Genomic DNA, 18,449 nt, shown 5'->3' on the forward strand with positions numbered 1-18,449 from the left:
AGCTGCCATCAACAGCCCACGTGTTCTCCGGCTTCAAATCCGTCGGGCTTTACCCACGCGGCCTAGAAGTAGTAGCAACTCATGCGTGAAGCCTAGGCCAACCACACGGATGCCAGCGCTTCAGCCCATGCATGAAGCTCGGCCTAAAACCAGGCGTGACCTATAGAAGCATGCGGCGCAGACACAACATCCATGTGACTCGTCCCAAGCTGTCGACTCCCACCAGTTTGTGTGTGGCGCACGCGTGGCTTTCTCCTTTTGGTTGATGTGCAGTCGATTCACCTTAGCTGGCGGTAGGCTTCTCCACTAGTTCATCCTTGTTTAACTCAATTGGTCTATTATGTATTGCTGTCAACCTCACGATTTTAAAACATGTTTAATAGAGAGAGATTTCTATGTCTCGTAAGGAATGTTTAATTCCTCTCTCCAATCGATGTGAGATCTCACAATCCACCGGTTGAGGGCCCACCGTCCTCGTTGGCACACTGCCCAGTGTCTAGCTCTGGTACCATTTGTAATAGTCCAAGCCTACCGCTAGCAAATATTGTTCATTTTGGCTCGTTACATATCGCCGTCAGAAGGGGAGTGGATTGTGAGATCCCACATCGGTTGTAAAGGGGAACAAAACATTCTTTATAAGCGTGTGAAAACTTTTTCTTAGCAGATACATTTTAAAACCACGAGGTTAACACGATGCTTTACGAGCCGAAACAGACAATATATGCTTGCGGTAGACTTAAACGGTTACAAATGGCATCAGAACTAGTCACCGAATGATGTGATGCACTGGTCGAATTAGGGGTAGACCCTCTCCATAGTAAACGCGTTTTAAAACTATAAGGTTGACAGCGACATGTAATGGTCAATACGTAACGGGCCAAATTTCTTAAAGATTTTTTTCTCAATCTTACTTTTTTTTTTTGTCCATATTTATTAATATAAACAAAATAACTCAGGATTAGAAGCTAGATAATTCTCGGAAATGAGAATTATTAGGAGGATAAGATCATAAGTCTTTTAGGAAGGTAATTGATGTTTGATCCGCTGGCTATGTTTAGGTTGTCGAATCATTAATTCGCCAACATGCTAGGTGATAAATTTGAATATCTAGTTTATTGAGAATACAATTTTTTTTTTATCAGTCAAACTAGGTTCAAATTGGTTAAATTGACCAATCTTGCTGCGATAAAATACTATGAATTTTATTTTTAATCTTTTTGACATATATCCGTTGACATAATATTTACCGATCAAATGTGTATATAAACTATATAGATCAATTTAATATACCATAAAATTTGAAACTCAAACTTAGAATCACTAATAAAAAAACATGAACTAACAGTGTTCTTCAACCAAAATTAAAATCCAATATACATAGACATGAATATATGTTTGGATATTCAAGTTCAAAATAGTTGAACAGTAATTGGCATAAAATGAATAGAAGAGATAAGGTAGTAACGTAAATTGCAAGCATATATTCATAACTCTAATCCAAACCATGAACTATAATTGATATGCAATTCCGACCCTTGATTTGTAAAAAACCAATTAAAACAACAATAATCCAATAATCAACGATATTTGTGTTGCCTGTGTTGTTTTAGATTATACCCATTTCCAAATTCCATCCAAGAATCATCCTCTTTCTCCTTCTCAACGTCTATCTGCAGATCCTTTCCCTTTCGCTCTTCCCGAGGCCTTACCATCATTTCAACACAAAAATTCGCAGACCCTTTTCCATTTCCCCCATTTCTACCGCGTTTTCGAGTCTTCGATCTCCCCATTACCTCGAAATCAACGCATTTCATCTCTCTTCTGTTCGTCGCCTTCGATTTTACATCGTGTAAGAGTTCTTTCTCCTCTGCATTTTTTTTCACGATTTTGTGGGATTGAAGGTTTTGACGGATTGATTGGATGATATTTTAGATTTAGATGTTTTTTCTTTCGATGATGGAGGTGGGTTTGTGTTATGGGTTCCGATCGAGATAAGAATTGAATGAACTGATGAAATTGGTGTAATATTTTTTTCCTGTTTGATTAGGAAGCTTGAGGGCAATTATAGGTCTGTTTCTTCTCCTCCTATGGCGGTCGATCTTGCTGTTTTGCTCTCTTTTTTGTAGTGGATTTGATGATCTTGTTGGTTTGCTGTATTGGGTTCGAATATTTCTCTTGTTGTTCTTGGTTATCTCTTCACTGCATTGTTGTTTTAGTGCTTGGAGTTATGTGCTTACCCTTATTGCCTCTGTCACATTTTGATTATCGCTTTAGTTTTTCAGTGTTCCTACAGAGAGGATTTCTATAGGAAGTATTTGCTTATAGCAAGGAGATGCTGAAGTTGGTTTTAATCTTAAGCATGATCCTTATGTCTTCTTGGATGAACAATGGTTTTGTGAGATCTTAAATCGGTTGGAAAGGAGAACGAAACATTTTTTATAAGGGTGTGAAAACTTCTCCCTAGCAAACTTGTTTTTTGGAAGTCCGGAAGGGAAAGCGCAAACTTGTTTTTTGGAAGTCCGGAAGGGAAAGCACAAGGAGGACAATATCTGCTAGTGGTGGGATTGAGCTTGTTACAAATGGTATCAGAGCTAGACATCGGGTGATGTGCTAGCGAGAAGGCTGAGCCTTGAAGGGAGGTGGACATGAGACGGTGTGCCAGCATCCTGGGTCCCGAAGGGAGGGTGGATTGGGGTGTCTCACATTGATTGGAGAAAGTAACGAGTGTTGTCGAGGACACTGGACTCTCAAGGGAGGTGGATTGTGAGATTCCACATTGGTTGGGGAGGAGAACGAAATATTCTTTATAACGGTGTGGAAACCTCTCCCTAGTAGATGCGTTTTAAAAACCTTGAGGGGAAGTCCGAAAGGAAAAGTTTAAAGAGGGCAATATCTACTAATGATGAGCACGATGAGGCGTTGAACTTAGCCCTAAAAGTTCTCTTTAGAAAACGTAAATACACCTTTTGAATATTTTGAGCTTAATGATGAATTAATGCTCCTTATTGCCATCTCCTTTATTTCATCATTTGCCAGCAACAGCTCTTAAACAAACTTCTACTAACTCTGTGCAAACCAGCTAATTCAATGGCCAAAAACTAACTCCCTTGCCTAACTGATTAGTCCACAGATTTTGAAGAATTCTTGGATTTCATTATTTTTTCCTTAGCTTATAGATTGTGTAACGGTCCAAGCCCACCGCTAATAGATATTGTCCTCTTTGGGTTTTTCCTTTCAAGCTTTCCCTCAAGGTTTTTAAAATGCGTCGGCTAGGGAGAGATTTTCACACCGTTATAAAAAATGTTTCGTTCTCCTCCCCAACTAATGTGGGATCTCATAATCCACCCCCCTTCAGGGCCCAGCGTCCTCGTTGGCACTTGTTCTCTTCTCCAATCGATGTGGGACCCCCCCAATCTACTCCCCTTCAGGGCTCAACCTCCTCACTAGCACATCTCCTAGTGTCTGCCTCTGATACCAACTGTAACGGCCTAAACCTACCTTTAGCAGGTATTGTCCTATTTAAGCTAGGATTGTGGATCCCACATCTGTTAGGAAAGATAACGAAGCATTCTTTATAAGAGTGTAGAAACCTCTCTCTAGTAGACACGTTTTAAAAACTTTGAGGGGAAGCTCAAAAGGGAAAGCCAAAAGAGGACAATATCTGTTAGCGGTGGGCTTGGGCCGTTACAGATGGTGTTTTCTTCATAAATCTTCTTGTGAACATTTAGCTTTGTTTAACCTTTTCACTTATGATCCTATCCTGCCCTGTTTGCAGTATCTTTTCTTCTCAAGGATTTCATCGTTGCTTTGAGTTTTGACTTGTAATCTCTTTTAGCTTTGGGAGTGGGAGGAGTAGGATCATCCCTTTTCATTTCTTTAAAAAAAAAAAAAAAAAAAAGAGTGTAAACTGAGCTTATAATTAGAATCTGTTTTCTTCGACTGCAGCAGGGTTTTGGATCATGGTATGATGTGGTTAAACCGCTGATAGTTTACCAGTATGGTTGGTGGTGAAGAAAATGACTTGAACGAGCCAAGTTTATCGAACCACCAAGAAACGACCCAGCAAGATGTTATAGCTGTTTCTTCCTCGTCATCCTCTTTCTCGTCTTCTTCCTCTGAAAGCGAGTTACATGAGACTAGGAATGAGAATGTCCAATCTCAATCTAATGAAAACGTCTCTCGTGAACTAGTCCTATACAACCCTTCTGCTAATGATGAAGGAGGTGCACATGAACCTGTGTCCACACCTGTTAGACACCAGCGTCCACCGCTTCTTGGACACTTGACTCCGAATTCGTCTAGAGTTTTGCGAGTAGGGGCCTTTACTGTCCAGTGTGCAAGCTGTTTTAAATGGAGGCTCATTCCAACAAAGGAAAAATATGAGGAAATACGTGAACATCTGCTTGAGGAACCTTTTTACTGTGAAACTGCTCGTGAGTGGCGGCCTGATATCTCTTGTAATGATCCTGCTGACATTACTCAAGATGATGGCAGGCTTTGGGCAATTGACAAGCCCAATATAGCACAGCCCCCTCCTGGCTGGCAAAGGCTACTACACATCAGAGGTGAAGGAAGCACCAAGTTTGCTGATGTGTATGTACTTTAAGTTCTTTATTATCACTGCTATGTTTGTGGCTTTTATTGTCTGTACCTGTCTGATATTTTGTTGTTATCAGGTATTATATTGCACCATCAGGTAAGAGGCTTCGTTCCATGGTGGATATCCAGAAGTATGTTGCTCTACATTGTGCTTCTCACTATTTAATGTTTGATTAAATTCTTGTAAATGATCTGTGGCCTACATATTGATTTTTTTTGTGGCACCCTCTGATGGTTTGTTTGGTTCTGAAGATACCTGATCGAACATCCGGAGTACCAAACCGAAGGTGTTTGTATGACACGGTTTTCATTTCAAACCCCGAAGCCTCTGCAGGAAAATTATGTAAGAAAGCGTCGCGCCAATATGAATGCTTCGTGTGACGGTTCTAAGCTTGAATCTGGTGAAGGTACTCGTTTCGTGTTTGTCCCTTGACCTGCATAGTGCCTTTAGGGGGGTTTGGGTTATAGAGGACAATGATAAACTTTAGATGCTTGAGAGATCTTGGAGCTCGTGTTGTCTCTCGTTAGATTTAACGTCTCTTTGGTTGTATGTTACTAACGTCTCTTTGGTGTCGTCTCTCGTTAGATTTAACGTCTAGGCAACTCCTTTTGTTGGGTTTTTTTTATGCCCTTCAGTGTTCTTGCAGGTTTATAGCTTTGCAATCCGCTATTACGCTAGATCCTACATTGGTTGGAGAGAGGAACAAAATATTTTTATAAGGGTGTGGAAACCCTCTCCCTAACAGGCGCATTTTAAAATCTTGAGAGAAAGCTCAAAGAGAACAATCTCTACTCGTGGTGGGCTTGGGCTGTTACTAATGGTATCAGAGCCAGACACCAGGAGGTGTACCAGTGTCCAGCGATGACACTGGGCTCCGAAGGGGGTTGGATTGTGTGTTCCCACATCAATTGGAGAGAGGAACGAGTGTCTGCGAGGAGCTGGGCCCCAAATAGGGGTGGATTGTGAGATCTCATATTGGTTGGAGAGGGGAACGAAACATTCAATCTCTTACTAGCAGACGCGTTTTAGAACCTTGAGGGGAAGCCCGGAAGGGAAAACCCAAAGAGGACAATATCTGCTAGCGGTGGGTTTGGGCTATTATAAATAGTATCAGAGCCCAACACTGGACAGTGTACCAGTGAGGATATTAGGCCTCGAAGGGGGGTGGATTATGAGATCCCACATCCATTAGAGAGAGGAACGAGTGCCAGTGAGGACGCTGGCCCTGAATGGGGTGGATTGTGAGATCCCACATCGGTTGAAAGGAGGAATGAAACATTCTTTTGAAGTTGTTTGAGCATTAGTTTTTTTTTTTCAATTCTTTTAAAAGAAAACGTAAGATATCGTCAATAGTTTCGTCCCGTCCCATACATCGACCATGTTTATTCAAAAGCTTCAATGTATGTTATGTTAAACAGTAGATTCTCCCTGTTTTTTGCAGTGTATCCAATATCATGGGCTCGTCCAGACAATTCTACTGCATTGCAGCTTGGAAGGCCCGGGCTCTCGGAACTGTTTCCGACTGCACCAGTCGACAATCGGGTCAGTCAACCAGCAAAGAAGGCGAAAAGAGCTGTAGCAAAGGAGATGCGTAGTTCTCTCGCATCGACCGAACCTCCTGATTTATCGTTAGAACGTTACTTCAACGAGTATAAAAAGTAATACCGGTGAGAACAGGTTGGTTCCATCAAAGTGGAAGAAAAGGAGGAATTTTGGAAAGGAAACCATGACAGAATATGTATATTATCATACCCTTATCGGGTAATTTTGGTCGTGGTGTATGAGATCGAGATCGAGATTCGAACCTTTGACATTCTTATTGATTGAGGATATTAAACTTTAGTTTGTTGAGTTATGTTCGGGTTTGACTATATTCTATGTACGAGATGGAAGAATATGTCTCCCATTCTATATATCATACAACAAAGTTTCACTTTCTATACTTCTCTTTCAAACAAATCGACCCTATCCATCTATTTAGTTTCGGTTGCTCCGACAATCCTTTTGATGTCATTTGATTACACGCCCTTAAATTAAAAATAGGATGTCTAATAATCAAATAAATTTGTTTCGTATGATATATTTAATAAATTTTTGTCAAAATAAATTAAATATATGTTTTGATTTATTACCATCAAATAATTAATTATAATAAGATTTTTTTTTTTTTTTTATATAAATTAGGAACGGAACGTTGACTTATTAAAATTCTTTTAACTTCATTCATATATATATATATATATATATTATAAATAATATGTCTTAAATTTTAAGGTTTTCAATTTATTTAGTCGTCAATATTAATAATTATTTTTAAACAAATGATTTATAAGAATTAAGAAAATAATAGTAAACATAAATAATAAATTTTTAAAAAATCATATTAAAGAAGAATTAAAAAAAATAAAAGAAAATAGGAAGAAGAAATAATACCAAATAAACATAAATAATTGATTTTTTTTTTTTTTTTTTATAAATAAAACCATATTTAAAAAATCAAGAAAATAAAATAAGAATTAAAAAAATCGAGATAAATAAATAACATAAAATTAAAAAAAAAAATAATAATAATAAATGTGCTAATTACCAAGGCTTTATTACACAAAACAGGCCCACTTCTCTTACAAATTGGACTCAAGGCCCATTATCTACTCATTTCTTCTCTTTTCTTTTTTCTTTTTACTTTCTAAAAAATTTATAAATATGCATTTTTTTTAATGGTTGATATAGGCCATACTTATAAATTATTTTAAGATTTACTTTAAGTATCTTTAGGATCATTCTCATTTGGATGTGATATCAGTTCATTCATATATTCATCTTGTACTTGAGTATCACATGTTCACCAACATTCTTTTTGGCTTTCATCCTCGAGCTACATCTTACTACAAAAGGTTTTCACTCCGCTACCATTTATAGTATCCAAGATGTATGATTCAATATTAAGATTTGACACACAATAACTTCGACATTTTCTTGTATCCTTTGCTACTTGGTCGAGAATATAAACATAAAAGGTTTCGAGAAAGATGGATCGTTTCCAATTGAACTATACTTAAGTTGTTATTACGAGTTATATCATTGATATTTAGTTCAACAACATAGGCTTAACCAATTGAACTATACTTAGGTTGTTACTCGTGGTATGATTGAATTTAAAAAAAATTTGAAAAAATTAAAATTTCTATAGTATGTGGGACAAACCTTGTTTTGTTTTATCCTCTCTCTCAATTATTTTGTTAACTATTTAATAGCTATTTGTTGAAAATAGAAATGGTATGATGAGGTGTTGATATTGTTTGAACCTAAAGGGTAGGGGCAAGTAAGCTTTGGTAACCACTCATCAACTCCTTTTTATCCTATTACAAATTCCAAACTCTAATACCAGGTCAACCCCTCTAAATGACGCTAATAGATATGGTCTACTTTGATTCGTTATACATTGTCGTCACCCTTACAGTTTTAAAACGTGTCTGTTAGTAAGAAATTTTCATACCCTTTATAACGATAAAAAAAGATGTTCCGCAACTGCCGGAAGTCTAGGGCAGCGCTTGCACAAACGCGGCCCATGTCCCACGTCCCATCCATTCTACGCAAAGACACTGCAACATCATTCTAATCACGAAACGCTTTGGAAATCACTGGAGTGAGTGTGAGAAGTATAGAGAGGAAGCAAAAGACAAAGGGGCCTAATTTCCTCGCTGAACCATAAAGTGGTGGGGTGGACTATGAGAACCCACATCTATTGGAGAGAGGAAACAAAACATTCCTCATAAGGGGTGTGTTATATGAACACGACTCTTCACAATGGCATGATATTGTCTACTTTAAGCATAAGCTCTCATGACTTTGCTTTAGGCTTTCCCAAAAGACCTCATGCCAATGGAGATAGTATTCCTTGATTATAAACCCATGATCATTCCCTAAATTAGTCGATGTAGGACTTTCATCCAACAGGGTCGAAACTTCTCCCAAGCAGACAGTGTTTTAAAATTGTGAAGCTGACGACAATATGTAACGTAGACACTATCTACTAACGATGGACTTAAATAATGTTATTACAAAAATAATAAAATACATTTAGTCCAACTAAACCTTGCGTTGATAAATTCACGAAACCTTTTATTAGTAACGTAATTAGTATTCAAAGTCTTAACGTTAAAGTCAACTTTTTGTACAAGGATTTCTTTAAAGATGACTTTAAATGACATGCCTTAAACCAAATCCTCCTTTTAATATATATATATATATATATATACATACACATATATACAAGGCAAGACATGGCAGGGATTAGGGTGGGGTCGGGGACAAAAAAAATGTAATCATTGTAGACAATGAGAATAAATTTTTATCCATTGTCTAAATAAAAATTAAATAAATTTGTCACAGACTACTTCAACTTTACAAAGTTTTACTAACGTAAAACAATGGAGCAAATAGTTGATGGCATACCAAATTTATATAATATATTCGTAACGTAACGAAAAGAAGCAGAACCACAATAACTACATTATTATTATTATTATTATTATTATTATTATTATTATTATATATTATGCCATAAATGAATAACAAATATGTTAATGATTCCTATAAAGTTGAGGGGGAAATAATGTTATAAAGATGCATGATTTGTAAGGAAAAAAGGACAAAAATAGGAGAGTTGGTATTCTTTTATGGGCATTATTCATCCATTTGATTCCATTTGAGGGATGTAATAGCGCATAGTAGGAAGCACATGTAGTTGGATGTTGGGTTGCCACAATAAATATTTTATGTTTTTGGGCATACTCTTCCCTAATAATTATGCATTCATTTATCTCCTTCCTTCCCCCTCTCCCTTATTCAATCACCTCCTATGCTTCCTCTTATAATTTACCGAGGCTGCACTGACGACGGCAGCTAGGAGGGATTCGTGGATTAAAGCCAAATCCCCTTTGTTGGAAAACCCCTTTTCGTTTGATTTTGAAACTTGTCATTTAGGGAGAAGAGTCGGTTCGACCCAAGCGATAATGAAACAGGGGCTGGGCAGATGAATGTAAGATGCCAAAAAAGTTTTATATTTGGAGCTAATAAACTAGCATCCACGTTCCATGGTTATGAACAAAATTGGGGTTGTTGTTTAAGTTTAAAATTAGAAATGAATTTCCAATATTTTAAAAATGGTTTCAAAATTGTCTTGTAGCATTGTACATGCTAAGATTCCGGAGTTTTTGTAGGGACTAACCACATGGTATTTATTTAAGCTTGAAAAGTACTAAAAATTTTGTTAATTAACACCTATTTTTTTGGTGAATAAACTTTATCTTATAATAATTTAATCTTTATTATAATCTTTATTATAATCTTAACAAATGTATTAATCTTTATTATAATCTTCAGAAATGTATTGATTAAGTTATCTTAGGAAATATAATCGAGATTAATAGAAGGAAAAGAAATATAAAAAATTGAATGCTTTCAATTTTTTTTTTTTTTTTTTTTTTTTTATAGCAAAAGCTACGGTTGATGGGATTACTTAGGTTGAGAATGTGATTGGTCGATAGTCCTTGATGTATAAAAACACGGTATAATAGTTGGGGAGGAGAACGAAACACCCTTTATAAGAGTGTGGAAACCTTTCCCTAGCAGACGCATTTCAAAAACTTTGAGGGAAAACTCAAAAAGGAAAGTCCAAAGAGGACGATATCTGCTAGCAATGGGTTTGGGTCGTTACAAATGATATTAGAGCTAGACACCAGGTGATGTGTCAACGAGGAGGCTGTTCCTCGAAGGAGGTAGACACGAGGCGGTGTGCTAGTAAGGACACTGGGGCCTGAAGGAGGGTGGATTTGGTGGGGGTCCCATATCGATTGGAGAAAGGAAAGAGTGCCAGCGAGAACGTTGGACTCTGAAGGAGGTGGATTGTGAGATCCCACGTCGGTTGGGGAGGAGAATGAAACATCTTTTACAAGGGTATGAAAACTTTGACGTAAATCCCAAAAAGACCTACCGCTCAGTGCTTGGTTCAAATTTCTTTTTTTAAAAATATTTTTAAAATTCCATTTTTGTTGGGTAAAAGTTTGATTTAACTTTATTGGAAGGGCGCAGTGGATAGAAGAATAAGAATACTTTACGGGTCACTAAAAAAATTACCCACTTAAAAAGTTATATCTTTGTCAACAAAATCTCTTTCATACATCATTTATGTTTCTTTTTCTTTAGGGAGATAAATGATTTGACACCATAAGCTCACATTTTTGCGAGTACACATCAATGGCTAAGATATCATTTGAATCTTCAAATTACCTTTTAAGCTCACATTTTTGCTAGATCGCGAATAACAACGGCTCAAGTTCTCTATTTACATCAAATCGATTGTTAGTTTGCTTTTAATTTCAATCTCATTGTCTTTACACGTCCTTAGCGTAGTTCATCGTCTTCTAAAGATCATGAGTGCCCAATTTAGCTTTTAATCTTTGGTCAATTCTATGTCCTCGTCCTTTCCTTAGGTTGCTCTTCATTGTAGCACTGGTTGGGAATGAATACTTGGAGTCACGTTAAATTTATTTCGAATTTAAACAAAGCTAAATGTTAAAAAAAAATTATATTTTTTGAAAAAGTTCTAGCGGGTCTTAAATCTACATGTTCACTCATCTATAGAGTCAAGAAAATTCTTCGGGAAAAGATAATATATTTCAAATTTAAATTATACGAGATTTTCAATTGGTCAAATATTTAACTAATTTTAAAATAGTGATGAAAAAAAAAAAAAGAAGGAAAATGGTTGATAGCCACATTTCACAATATCCACAAGTCCATGTCATGCATATTTGGGAACATCACTATCCACCTAAGCATCTTATCCACCCATCAAAAGGATTCCAATACCTTTCTGGGTCCCACAATTCAGGGCAAGAATATCCAATCAGCATTCTAAAAAACAACACTCCAATGTATATCTGCCACGTGGCATGGTAAAAAACATTTGAGAGACAGCTTGGCCCCCACTTGCAAGACAGCTGAACATGCTGCCTTGTTGTTAGCCAACACTTCGAGCCCCATTCAAAAATCCCTAATTTCTCAATTAGGGTTCTTTTATTTATTTATTTATTTATTTATTTTAATTTTCAAAATAAATATTTATTTTCATGTAAGTTTCTTTTAAGGAGACAATTTGGCACTGTGTTTCCTTATATTTAATGCTCTCACACACCTTCAGGAAATATATATATATATATATATATATATATATATATTCGATATATATGTATATTGCATTAAATACCGGTAGGTAGAAATTTGAATCAATGTCTCTATAAGTTTGGTGAAAAATAAAATCGATAACCAAAACTATGATAGGTACTCGTTTTTTATTTCGATGTGAATTGAATTAATTGATACTTCATCAAAGAAAATATGGACGTGGGATCGAGATCTTTTACGGACTTGCCTTGATATTCACGTCAAGCCGATAGACGTCAAATATAATTTCAAATTTGTTGGCCCATTTATTTCTATATTTATTTAAATTTTAGGTTTTTATTAAAAATACAAATGTGGTAAATTATTCTATCATATGAGTATTTTGTTTCTCAAACGAATAATTTTTAATTATGTTTCCTATAAACATAAAAAAAAAATAGTTAAATATACAGAGATTGATACGTGTGTATTTTTATTTACGTTCTCGTCTGAATAAAGAATACAATTGTTGGAGAATAAATCAAATTAATATTGTTTTTAACCCGTGATAATAAAAATATATTGTTTATAATAATTAATGTCACAAGTGGAGATGAGTAATCTAAGAAAATAAATGGATGATAAGACGAGCCTTCAACCCTCTGGCAGCTCATAAATTTGGGTGTCCTATGTTATTTCAAATAATCGATTACTTAATCATCTATCTCTTCTGTTAGTAGCTTTAGTATCGGCCAACGAGAGCGGATTATGGGTCCAAAGAAACACGAAGCTTCGTTTCTTACTAAACTGTTCATTTCTTTTTCGTTAGATATCATTTGATTTGTTCATTTCTTGAAATACAAGTTCAAGATTTAGATTTCCTAGACGCTTTAAGAACCTAGTAAACCTCCAAGTCACCCAAGAAAATTAAAAAGAGCTTATGGGGCTGCCAGCAACGTGAGCAATATCACCATATCCTAACCACCTCCGGTTTTTCTCTAGTGCTTTAGTAAAAAGATTCAGTGACCCAGGTCGAATCGTATAGTACCCTTGCCAAGCGGTAGACATCCATAAATTTGTACCGTCGAGCTTGACTAAGTCAAATAGAATTGTTCGTCATGACGACTTGAGGAGTTACTATTTAGTGTAGAAACAGGTTGAGAGCAATTTCATAAACCTTTCCTAAGAGAAGATGAGGACTACATAATTAGTTTAACTGAAGATGAGTGTTACTATTGTGTGTGGAATTGGTTAAAGACGAAAGACCACATGGAAGCATTGAGGAACGGGCAAGTACACAGTGTCACTCCTCCACATGTTGAATGTATGGTAATTATTGTGAAAGTATTGCCAGTTAACCATACTGTCCTATGAGATAAGACGAGGTTGCATCTAAATCAATTATACCCGTTGTTCACTGTTGTGACTATGCAAGCTTACTAAGTATGTAAACAACAAATTGATTCACCTCGAGAAGAGATATGTTTGCCAATAGATTTGTGGCGTTAGAACCTAGTGAACAATTTTCATAACCTATAGGGTCTATGATGGGTGAGGGAACCACTCGGAACTTCAAGTTCGAGACCTTCCCAGAAACTTAGATAGTTGTAGAATTAGGCTCGAACTTCATAGAGCCTAGCGAATATGTAATAATTCAAATTCATGGCTTAATCAACAAGTGCCAGCTAAAATGGGGTAGAGTTGACTCATAATATTATTATTGATATGTTTATTAGAAGAATATTTGAAATTATTTTAGTGGGGGAAAAGATATGAATTGGGTATTTAATTAAGCATATCATAATTGCAATCACATGCCATGAATACAAAATTGTAACCAAAGATATTCCCATGATCTTATATTTATCATCATCGAATCATTATTAATTTACCATAAATATAATAATAGAAAATTTGAAAAATGTCCCTAACTTTCAGCAGAATATACACTTTTCCTAAATTAAAATAATATAAATTAATTTTTAAAAATTAAGTTGGTAATACCTTCCACTTTTAAAAGTTTTAAAAACAGTTAGTATTTTATTTTTAAAATATTCTTAAACTCTAAAAAGTCTAGTTAATATTCTTTTAACTAATTTAAAAAAAAATTAAAATTAACCATAAAATTTTGAGAGTAAAATTACCATTATAAAAAGATCAACATTTTTTTTATCGTCTATCAATATTTTATATATTATTTTTAAATTTTTTAATATTAGTTCACGTATTTAAAAAGGTTTAAAGATATTTTTGAAGTTTTTTTTTCATTAAAATATTAATTAAACTTTCAAAAATTAAAATGAAGCATAAAAGATTTTTAAAATAAATATTAACCATTTTAAAAGTTTTTATGGCATAAGGAAGTAATATTTCTAAAAATGAAAAAAAAAAAAATAGTCTTGTAAAGTTAAATAATAAAATTTTAAAATTGGTTTAAAATATACGGACTAAAATTGAATATTTAAAAGTATAATGGTAGGAATGGTAATATAACTTAATAATCGACCCAATTAGATTATCCCTCCTAAATTAAAAAGTTGGATTTGTTTAAATTCTTTGGATTGGGTTGAATTTTTGAAAAACAAATAATTTGGTTCCATTGGCTGGTTAATATTTTTTGGTCCGGCCAACTATATCAACCCGAAGATAAGATGACAACCCAATTCAACACAGCCTAAGTCTATTAAAAAGATACAAATGTTAATAAAAGAGAGAGTTTGGTTGAACAGAGTTGAATATGAATTTAAGTTATTTAGATCTTAATTTAATGAATAAATTATTTGATCATTAATTAAATAAATAAAGTGTGTGGAATTGGGTAGCGGGAATGATGCAATGTGATTGATTGCAATACATGTGCAAATTGGTGAATAATAAAGTACAACCCAAATCCCACCTTTTCAAAATAATTTTTAAATTTTAACCTTTATTATTATAATATTTTCTTTTCAAAAATTATTCTATCAAATAAATCTTTTAACATAATAATATTTATTTTTTCTAATTCATATCTATTATAATTTCTCATGGAAAATTTGAAACAAAAAAAAATATATTTTTTAATTCAATAATATGTCGGGTGTGAAAAAATTATTTATTAAATTGATGAAAATTCTGCTTTGCGGCTTACGTGTAAAAACCATACAAAAATTTAGAATATAAAATTTTTAAAAAAATATTTGATTTCCCTTTTATTAAACAGAATTAAAAAGAAAAATATAGAGAAGAGAAACACGAGTATAAAAATAGAGAGAAAGAAAATGAAAGATGTAAAAATTATTAAATTATTGGTACGAATGAATATAATATTATAACAAACAATATTTGGATGGTATGAATTAAGCCATATGAAATAATACATAAATATTTTTTTTTTATTTATGTTTTACTACCCCATACAATATAGAAATAATGAAAATATGGTATTCGATCTCTAACGAGGCAATTAAGTTTATATTCAAAATAGGTGAGTCTTTGACATTAGTGAGAATGAATTTAAAGGACGAAAGCAAACAAATTTGAAGCTAGATAGAACTTTGATTAAGGTCAACCAAGTAAGTGGTTTTACTATCGACTTGGTCAGAAGACTTGCCTTATGTACGACGACACGTGCCCTGTGGCCCTTGCACGTGTCATTTATGTTTTATGTTATATAATGATGTAATGATGTTGTGTGATAATGTGATGATATTATATGATAATATGACGACGTTATAAGATGATGTGATAATTTATATGATAATGTAAGATCATGCCGAGGGTAATGTGCGAATGATGTATAGAGTTGTGTCATAAGAATTATTTAAAGATGAAAACTATAGAGACCTCATGCATTGTGTGTCTTCATATACATCGGGTTACTTCTCCATTTATGATTATAAGTACGGACGCGTATAGTATGATGATGATCATGATCATACCTCACATGACACTCGGGGATCTGCTGACCTCCCGACGCTGCTACGAACAGCTAGCTCGACTATGATGGGTCCAGAGGGGTGTGAACTGTCTGGAGATCAATGCTTGCATGTGTGAATCATGTGTAGAGAAATACTACAGATCCAATTTTGTCCGAATGGGAGGCCTCCCCTATTATGGTTTTAAAGATGCTTTTGAACATGCAAGTCCATGACAATGTTTTATGATAAAAGTTTAAATGTTTAATTCCGCATAAGAGCATAAGTTATGATGACGATAGCGACTTTAGGTTAGTAGAAATCTAGAATCGTTACATTACGTGACATGGCCCCACCAAATCCTTGCATTTACAAAATATATATATATATATATGTATATATATGAATAAATTAAGACTACATCTAAATGAGAGCGATCATGAAAATAGAATCCCTCAGTTTATACTAGCATGGTGTACCTTTTTCGTTAATGGTTCAATCATAGAAACTCTAAAATTAAGCACAGTTTCCTCGAATCAATTGAATGTGAGCTTCATAAACATTAGGGAAGTGACCTCCTTCTTCAACAAACTAAACTACATAGGTTAGTTAATCATAAATGACTCATCACTACTAGAAGCAATTGATAGCTGTAAAAAGCAATCCTCCCCAAAAACACAAGTAACGCGGCTGACGGACGAAGTTGATTAGCAGCATACGACAAATTTGGGCAAACCGACAACTAAATGGAGAGATCTTTGAAAATCTAGATATAGAATAGTCGAAGGAGAATCGCTCAAACTCCAAATTAAGAAAGGGCTTCGATTATGCACATGATACTGAGGTGAATGGTGTAGAGAGACCCTTCAACCATGAGGCAATTCAAGACTTAAACTATAAAGCTTGATTCAAATCGAGATTCAGAATTCGGTTGACTTCGACATTCCCCTGTGATACGGTCAAGTTACTTACTCCTTGCTTCTAAGAGTGAAAAATGTTTCCACAAACCAACACGAGTCCTTCCAACATGTTTTGTCTTCATTCACATGCATCTTAGAAAAATGTCCAAGATGTCACCCAACATAGAATTGTTGCAAGCAAAGTACGCTTAATTTTGGAATTCTTATGCTTGAGCCACCAAAAACATGTTGGCATAAGTAGTGACTTTCAATTCTTTTAAATTATTCTATTCTTAGAATCGCTCTCATTTAGACATAGTTTCACCGTTGTTTTACTCGAACGTCGTTTATAACGTCCATTCTCACAATTAAAATAATAATAAATTATTGGACGTGAAAAATTAATAGAAAGAAATAGGGTGGGGTTTGCATTTATAGAATGAAATAAATGAAAAAACGAAAAAAAAAAAAAAAAAAAAAAAAGTTTAATGAAACAATTATTGAATAGTGTCCTTTTGGGACCAATATTGGGACCAAAATGTCGTTCCATGTCACCAAAGTTGGATCAATATCTTCCTCCATTGCTTTCATTAATATTGTAACAAATAGTAAATTTCAAATAAAAACTTCATTTACTTTTTTTTAGCTTATTATTTTTCATAATTTAATCCATTTATTGTATTTATTCTTTATACCAAAAATAATTATATAATTGAATTAAAATAAATAAATAATTCGACCATATCTCTCCTAAATTTTTGGTATAAATAGTAATTTTTGAACGAAGGTCATAAAGGTTCGGCCCTAAGTTTATAGAATAAGGTCCACAGAAGAATTTAAATGAACATAAATGAAAGATAATGATGAAGCGTGTTGATATTGTCACATCAACGCTTATCAAAGTTCATTGCATTAAGCTTTCCAAATATTTCTCAAAAAACTATATTGTATATAGCATATAGCCTCTAACATTAAACTGTTGAATTATTTAAATTAATAACCACCAACTATATCTTATCTCTAAGTATTTTAATAATTTAAACTAACCTTATCCCTACATCTTTTCAACCCTACGTGTTCATCTTTTCTCCTCATTTTAATCAAATTATTTTAATTTACACGTTTAACGGTGTAAAAAAGAGTTTAAAAACGCGTCTAATAGGGGAAGTTTCCACGCCCTTATAAAAGGAAGGTGTTCTCCTCTCCAACTGATGTGAGATCTCATAATTCACCCACTTTGGAGACGAGTGTCCTTGTTGGCACACGGCTTCGTGTATTGCTCTAATACCATTTGTAATGACCCAAGTTCACCGCTAGTATATATTGTCTGTTTTGGCTCGTTAAGTATCGCTGTCAGTCTCACAATAGGAAGAGGTTTTCACACTCTTATAAAGAATACTTTGTTCCCCTCTCCAATCGATGTGGATTGACCTCTTGCCAATAGATTATGAGTAGTTTGATCGAGATCAAAAGTGAATTCCAATTGTGATTTGTCAACGACTCATTTCATGGCTTTAATTTCATCCATTGAAAATACCCATAAATTTTTTGAATTTGTATTTAATATATGTCGAAACTTTGATTTAATTTACGATAAAAACTAAGGAGGATTTTTTTAGAGTGAGCACTGTTTTGCCAAATCACATCAGGACCCTTTATTTTGAAGGCATTATAACACGTGTACGACGGAGAAAAGTTATTGTAGATTGAGTGTAGTTGAGTTTGGTGGTATGATTAAAAAAAAAATAATAAAATAATAAAAATAAGGAGGCGGTAGAATGTGGATCCATTGTGGCGTGGGCTTAGGAAATTGCAGCTCCGGTAAACCGGCCGGAATTTCGGCTGCTTACGCGCACGCTCATCTATTTATTTATTACTTTTATTATT

At 34.4% G+C, this 18,449-nt stretch overlaps 1 protein-coding gene across 2 annotated transcripts; it reads left to right on the top strand.

Annotated features, from left to right (window-relative positions):
• Window positions 1–1,592: 1,592 nt before the first annotated feature.
• On the top strand, window positions 1,593–6,538 carry LOC111805718 (methyl-CpG-binding domain-containing protein 2). 2 transcript variants are annotated; one of them, XM_023690914.2, is made up of 5 exons: window positions 1,593–1,849; window positions 3,946–4,593; window positions 4,677–4,730; window positions 4,852–5,006; window positions 6,042–6,538. In XM_023690914.2, the coding sequence occupies exons 2-5, from the start codon at window positions 3,998–4,000 to the stop codon at window positions 6,260–6,262; spliced, it is 1,026 nt and encodes a 341-aa protein (XP_023546682.2). In that variant the 5' UTR covers window positions 1,593–1,849; window positions 3,946–3,997; the 3' UTR covers window positions 6,263–6,538. The 2 variants fall into 2 exon arrangements, with proteins under 2 accessions (XP_023546682.2, XP_023546683.2); XM_023690915.2 differs by having other exon boundaries at window positions 3,949–4,593.
• The last annotated feature ends 11,911 nt before the right edge of the window (window positions 6,539–18,449 follow it).

The sequence above is a fragment of the Cucurbita pepo genome, chromosome 11 (genome assembly GCF_057944985.1).
Source record: "Cucurbita pepo subsp. pepo isolate OVF chromosome 11, ASM5794498v1, whole genome shotgun sequence".
Lineage (NCBI taxonomy): Eukaryota > Viridiplantae > Streptophyta > Magnoliopsida > Cucurbitales > Cucurbitaceae > Cucurbita > Cucurbita pepo.

Excerpts from the sequence above, each read along its gene's own strand:
- LOC111805718 (XM_023690914.2), top strand. The coding sequence starts at position 3,998 with ATGGTTGGTGGTGAAGAAAATGACTTGAACGAGCCAAGTTTATCGAAC. Across the intron at positions 4,594-4,676 it reads AGCACCAAGTTTGCTGATGT|GTATTATATTGCACCATCAG; the intron begins GTATGTACTTTA and ends TGTTGTTATCAG. Across the intron at positions 5,007-6,041 it reads TAAGCTTGAATCTGGTGAAG|TGTATCCAATATCATGGGCT; the intron begins GTACTCGTTTCG and ends TGTTTTTTGCAG.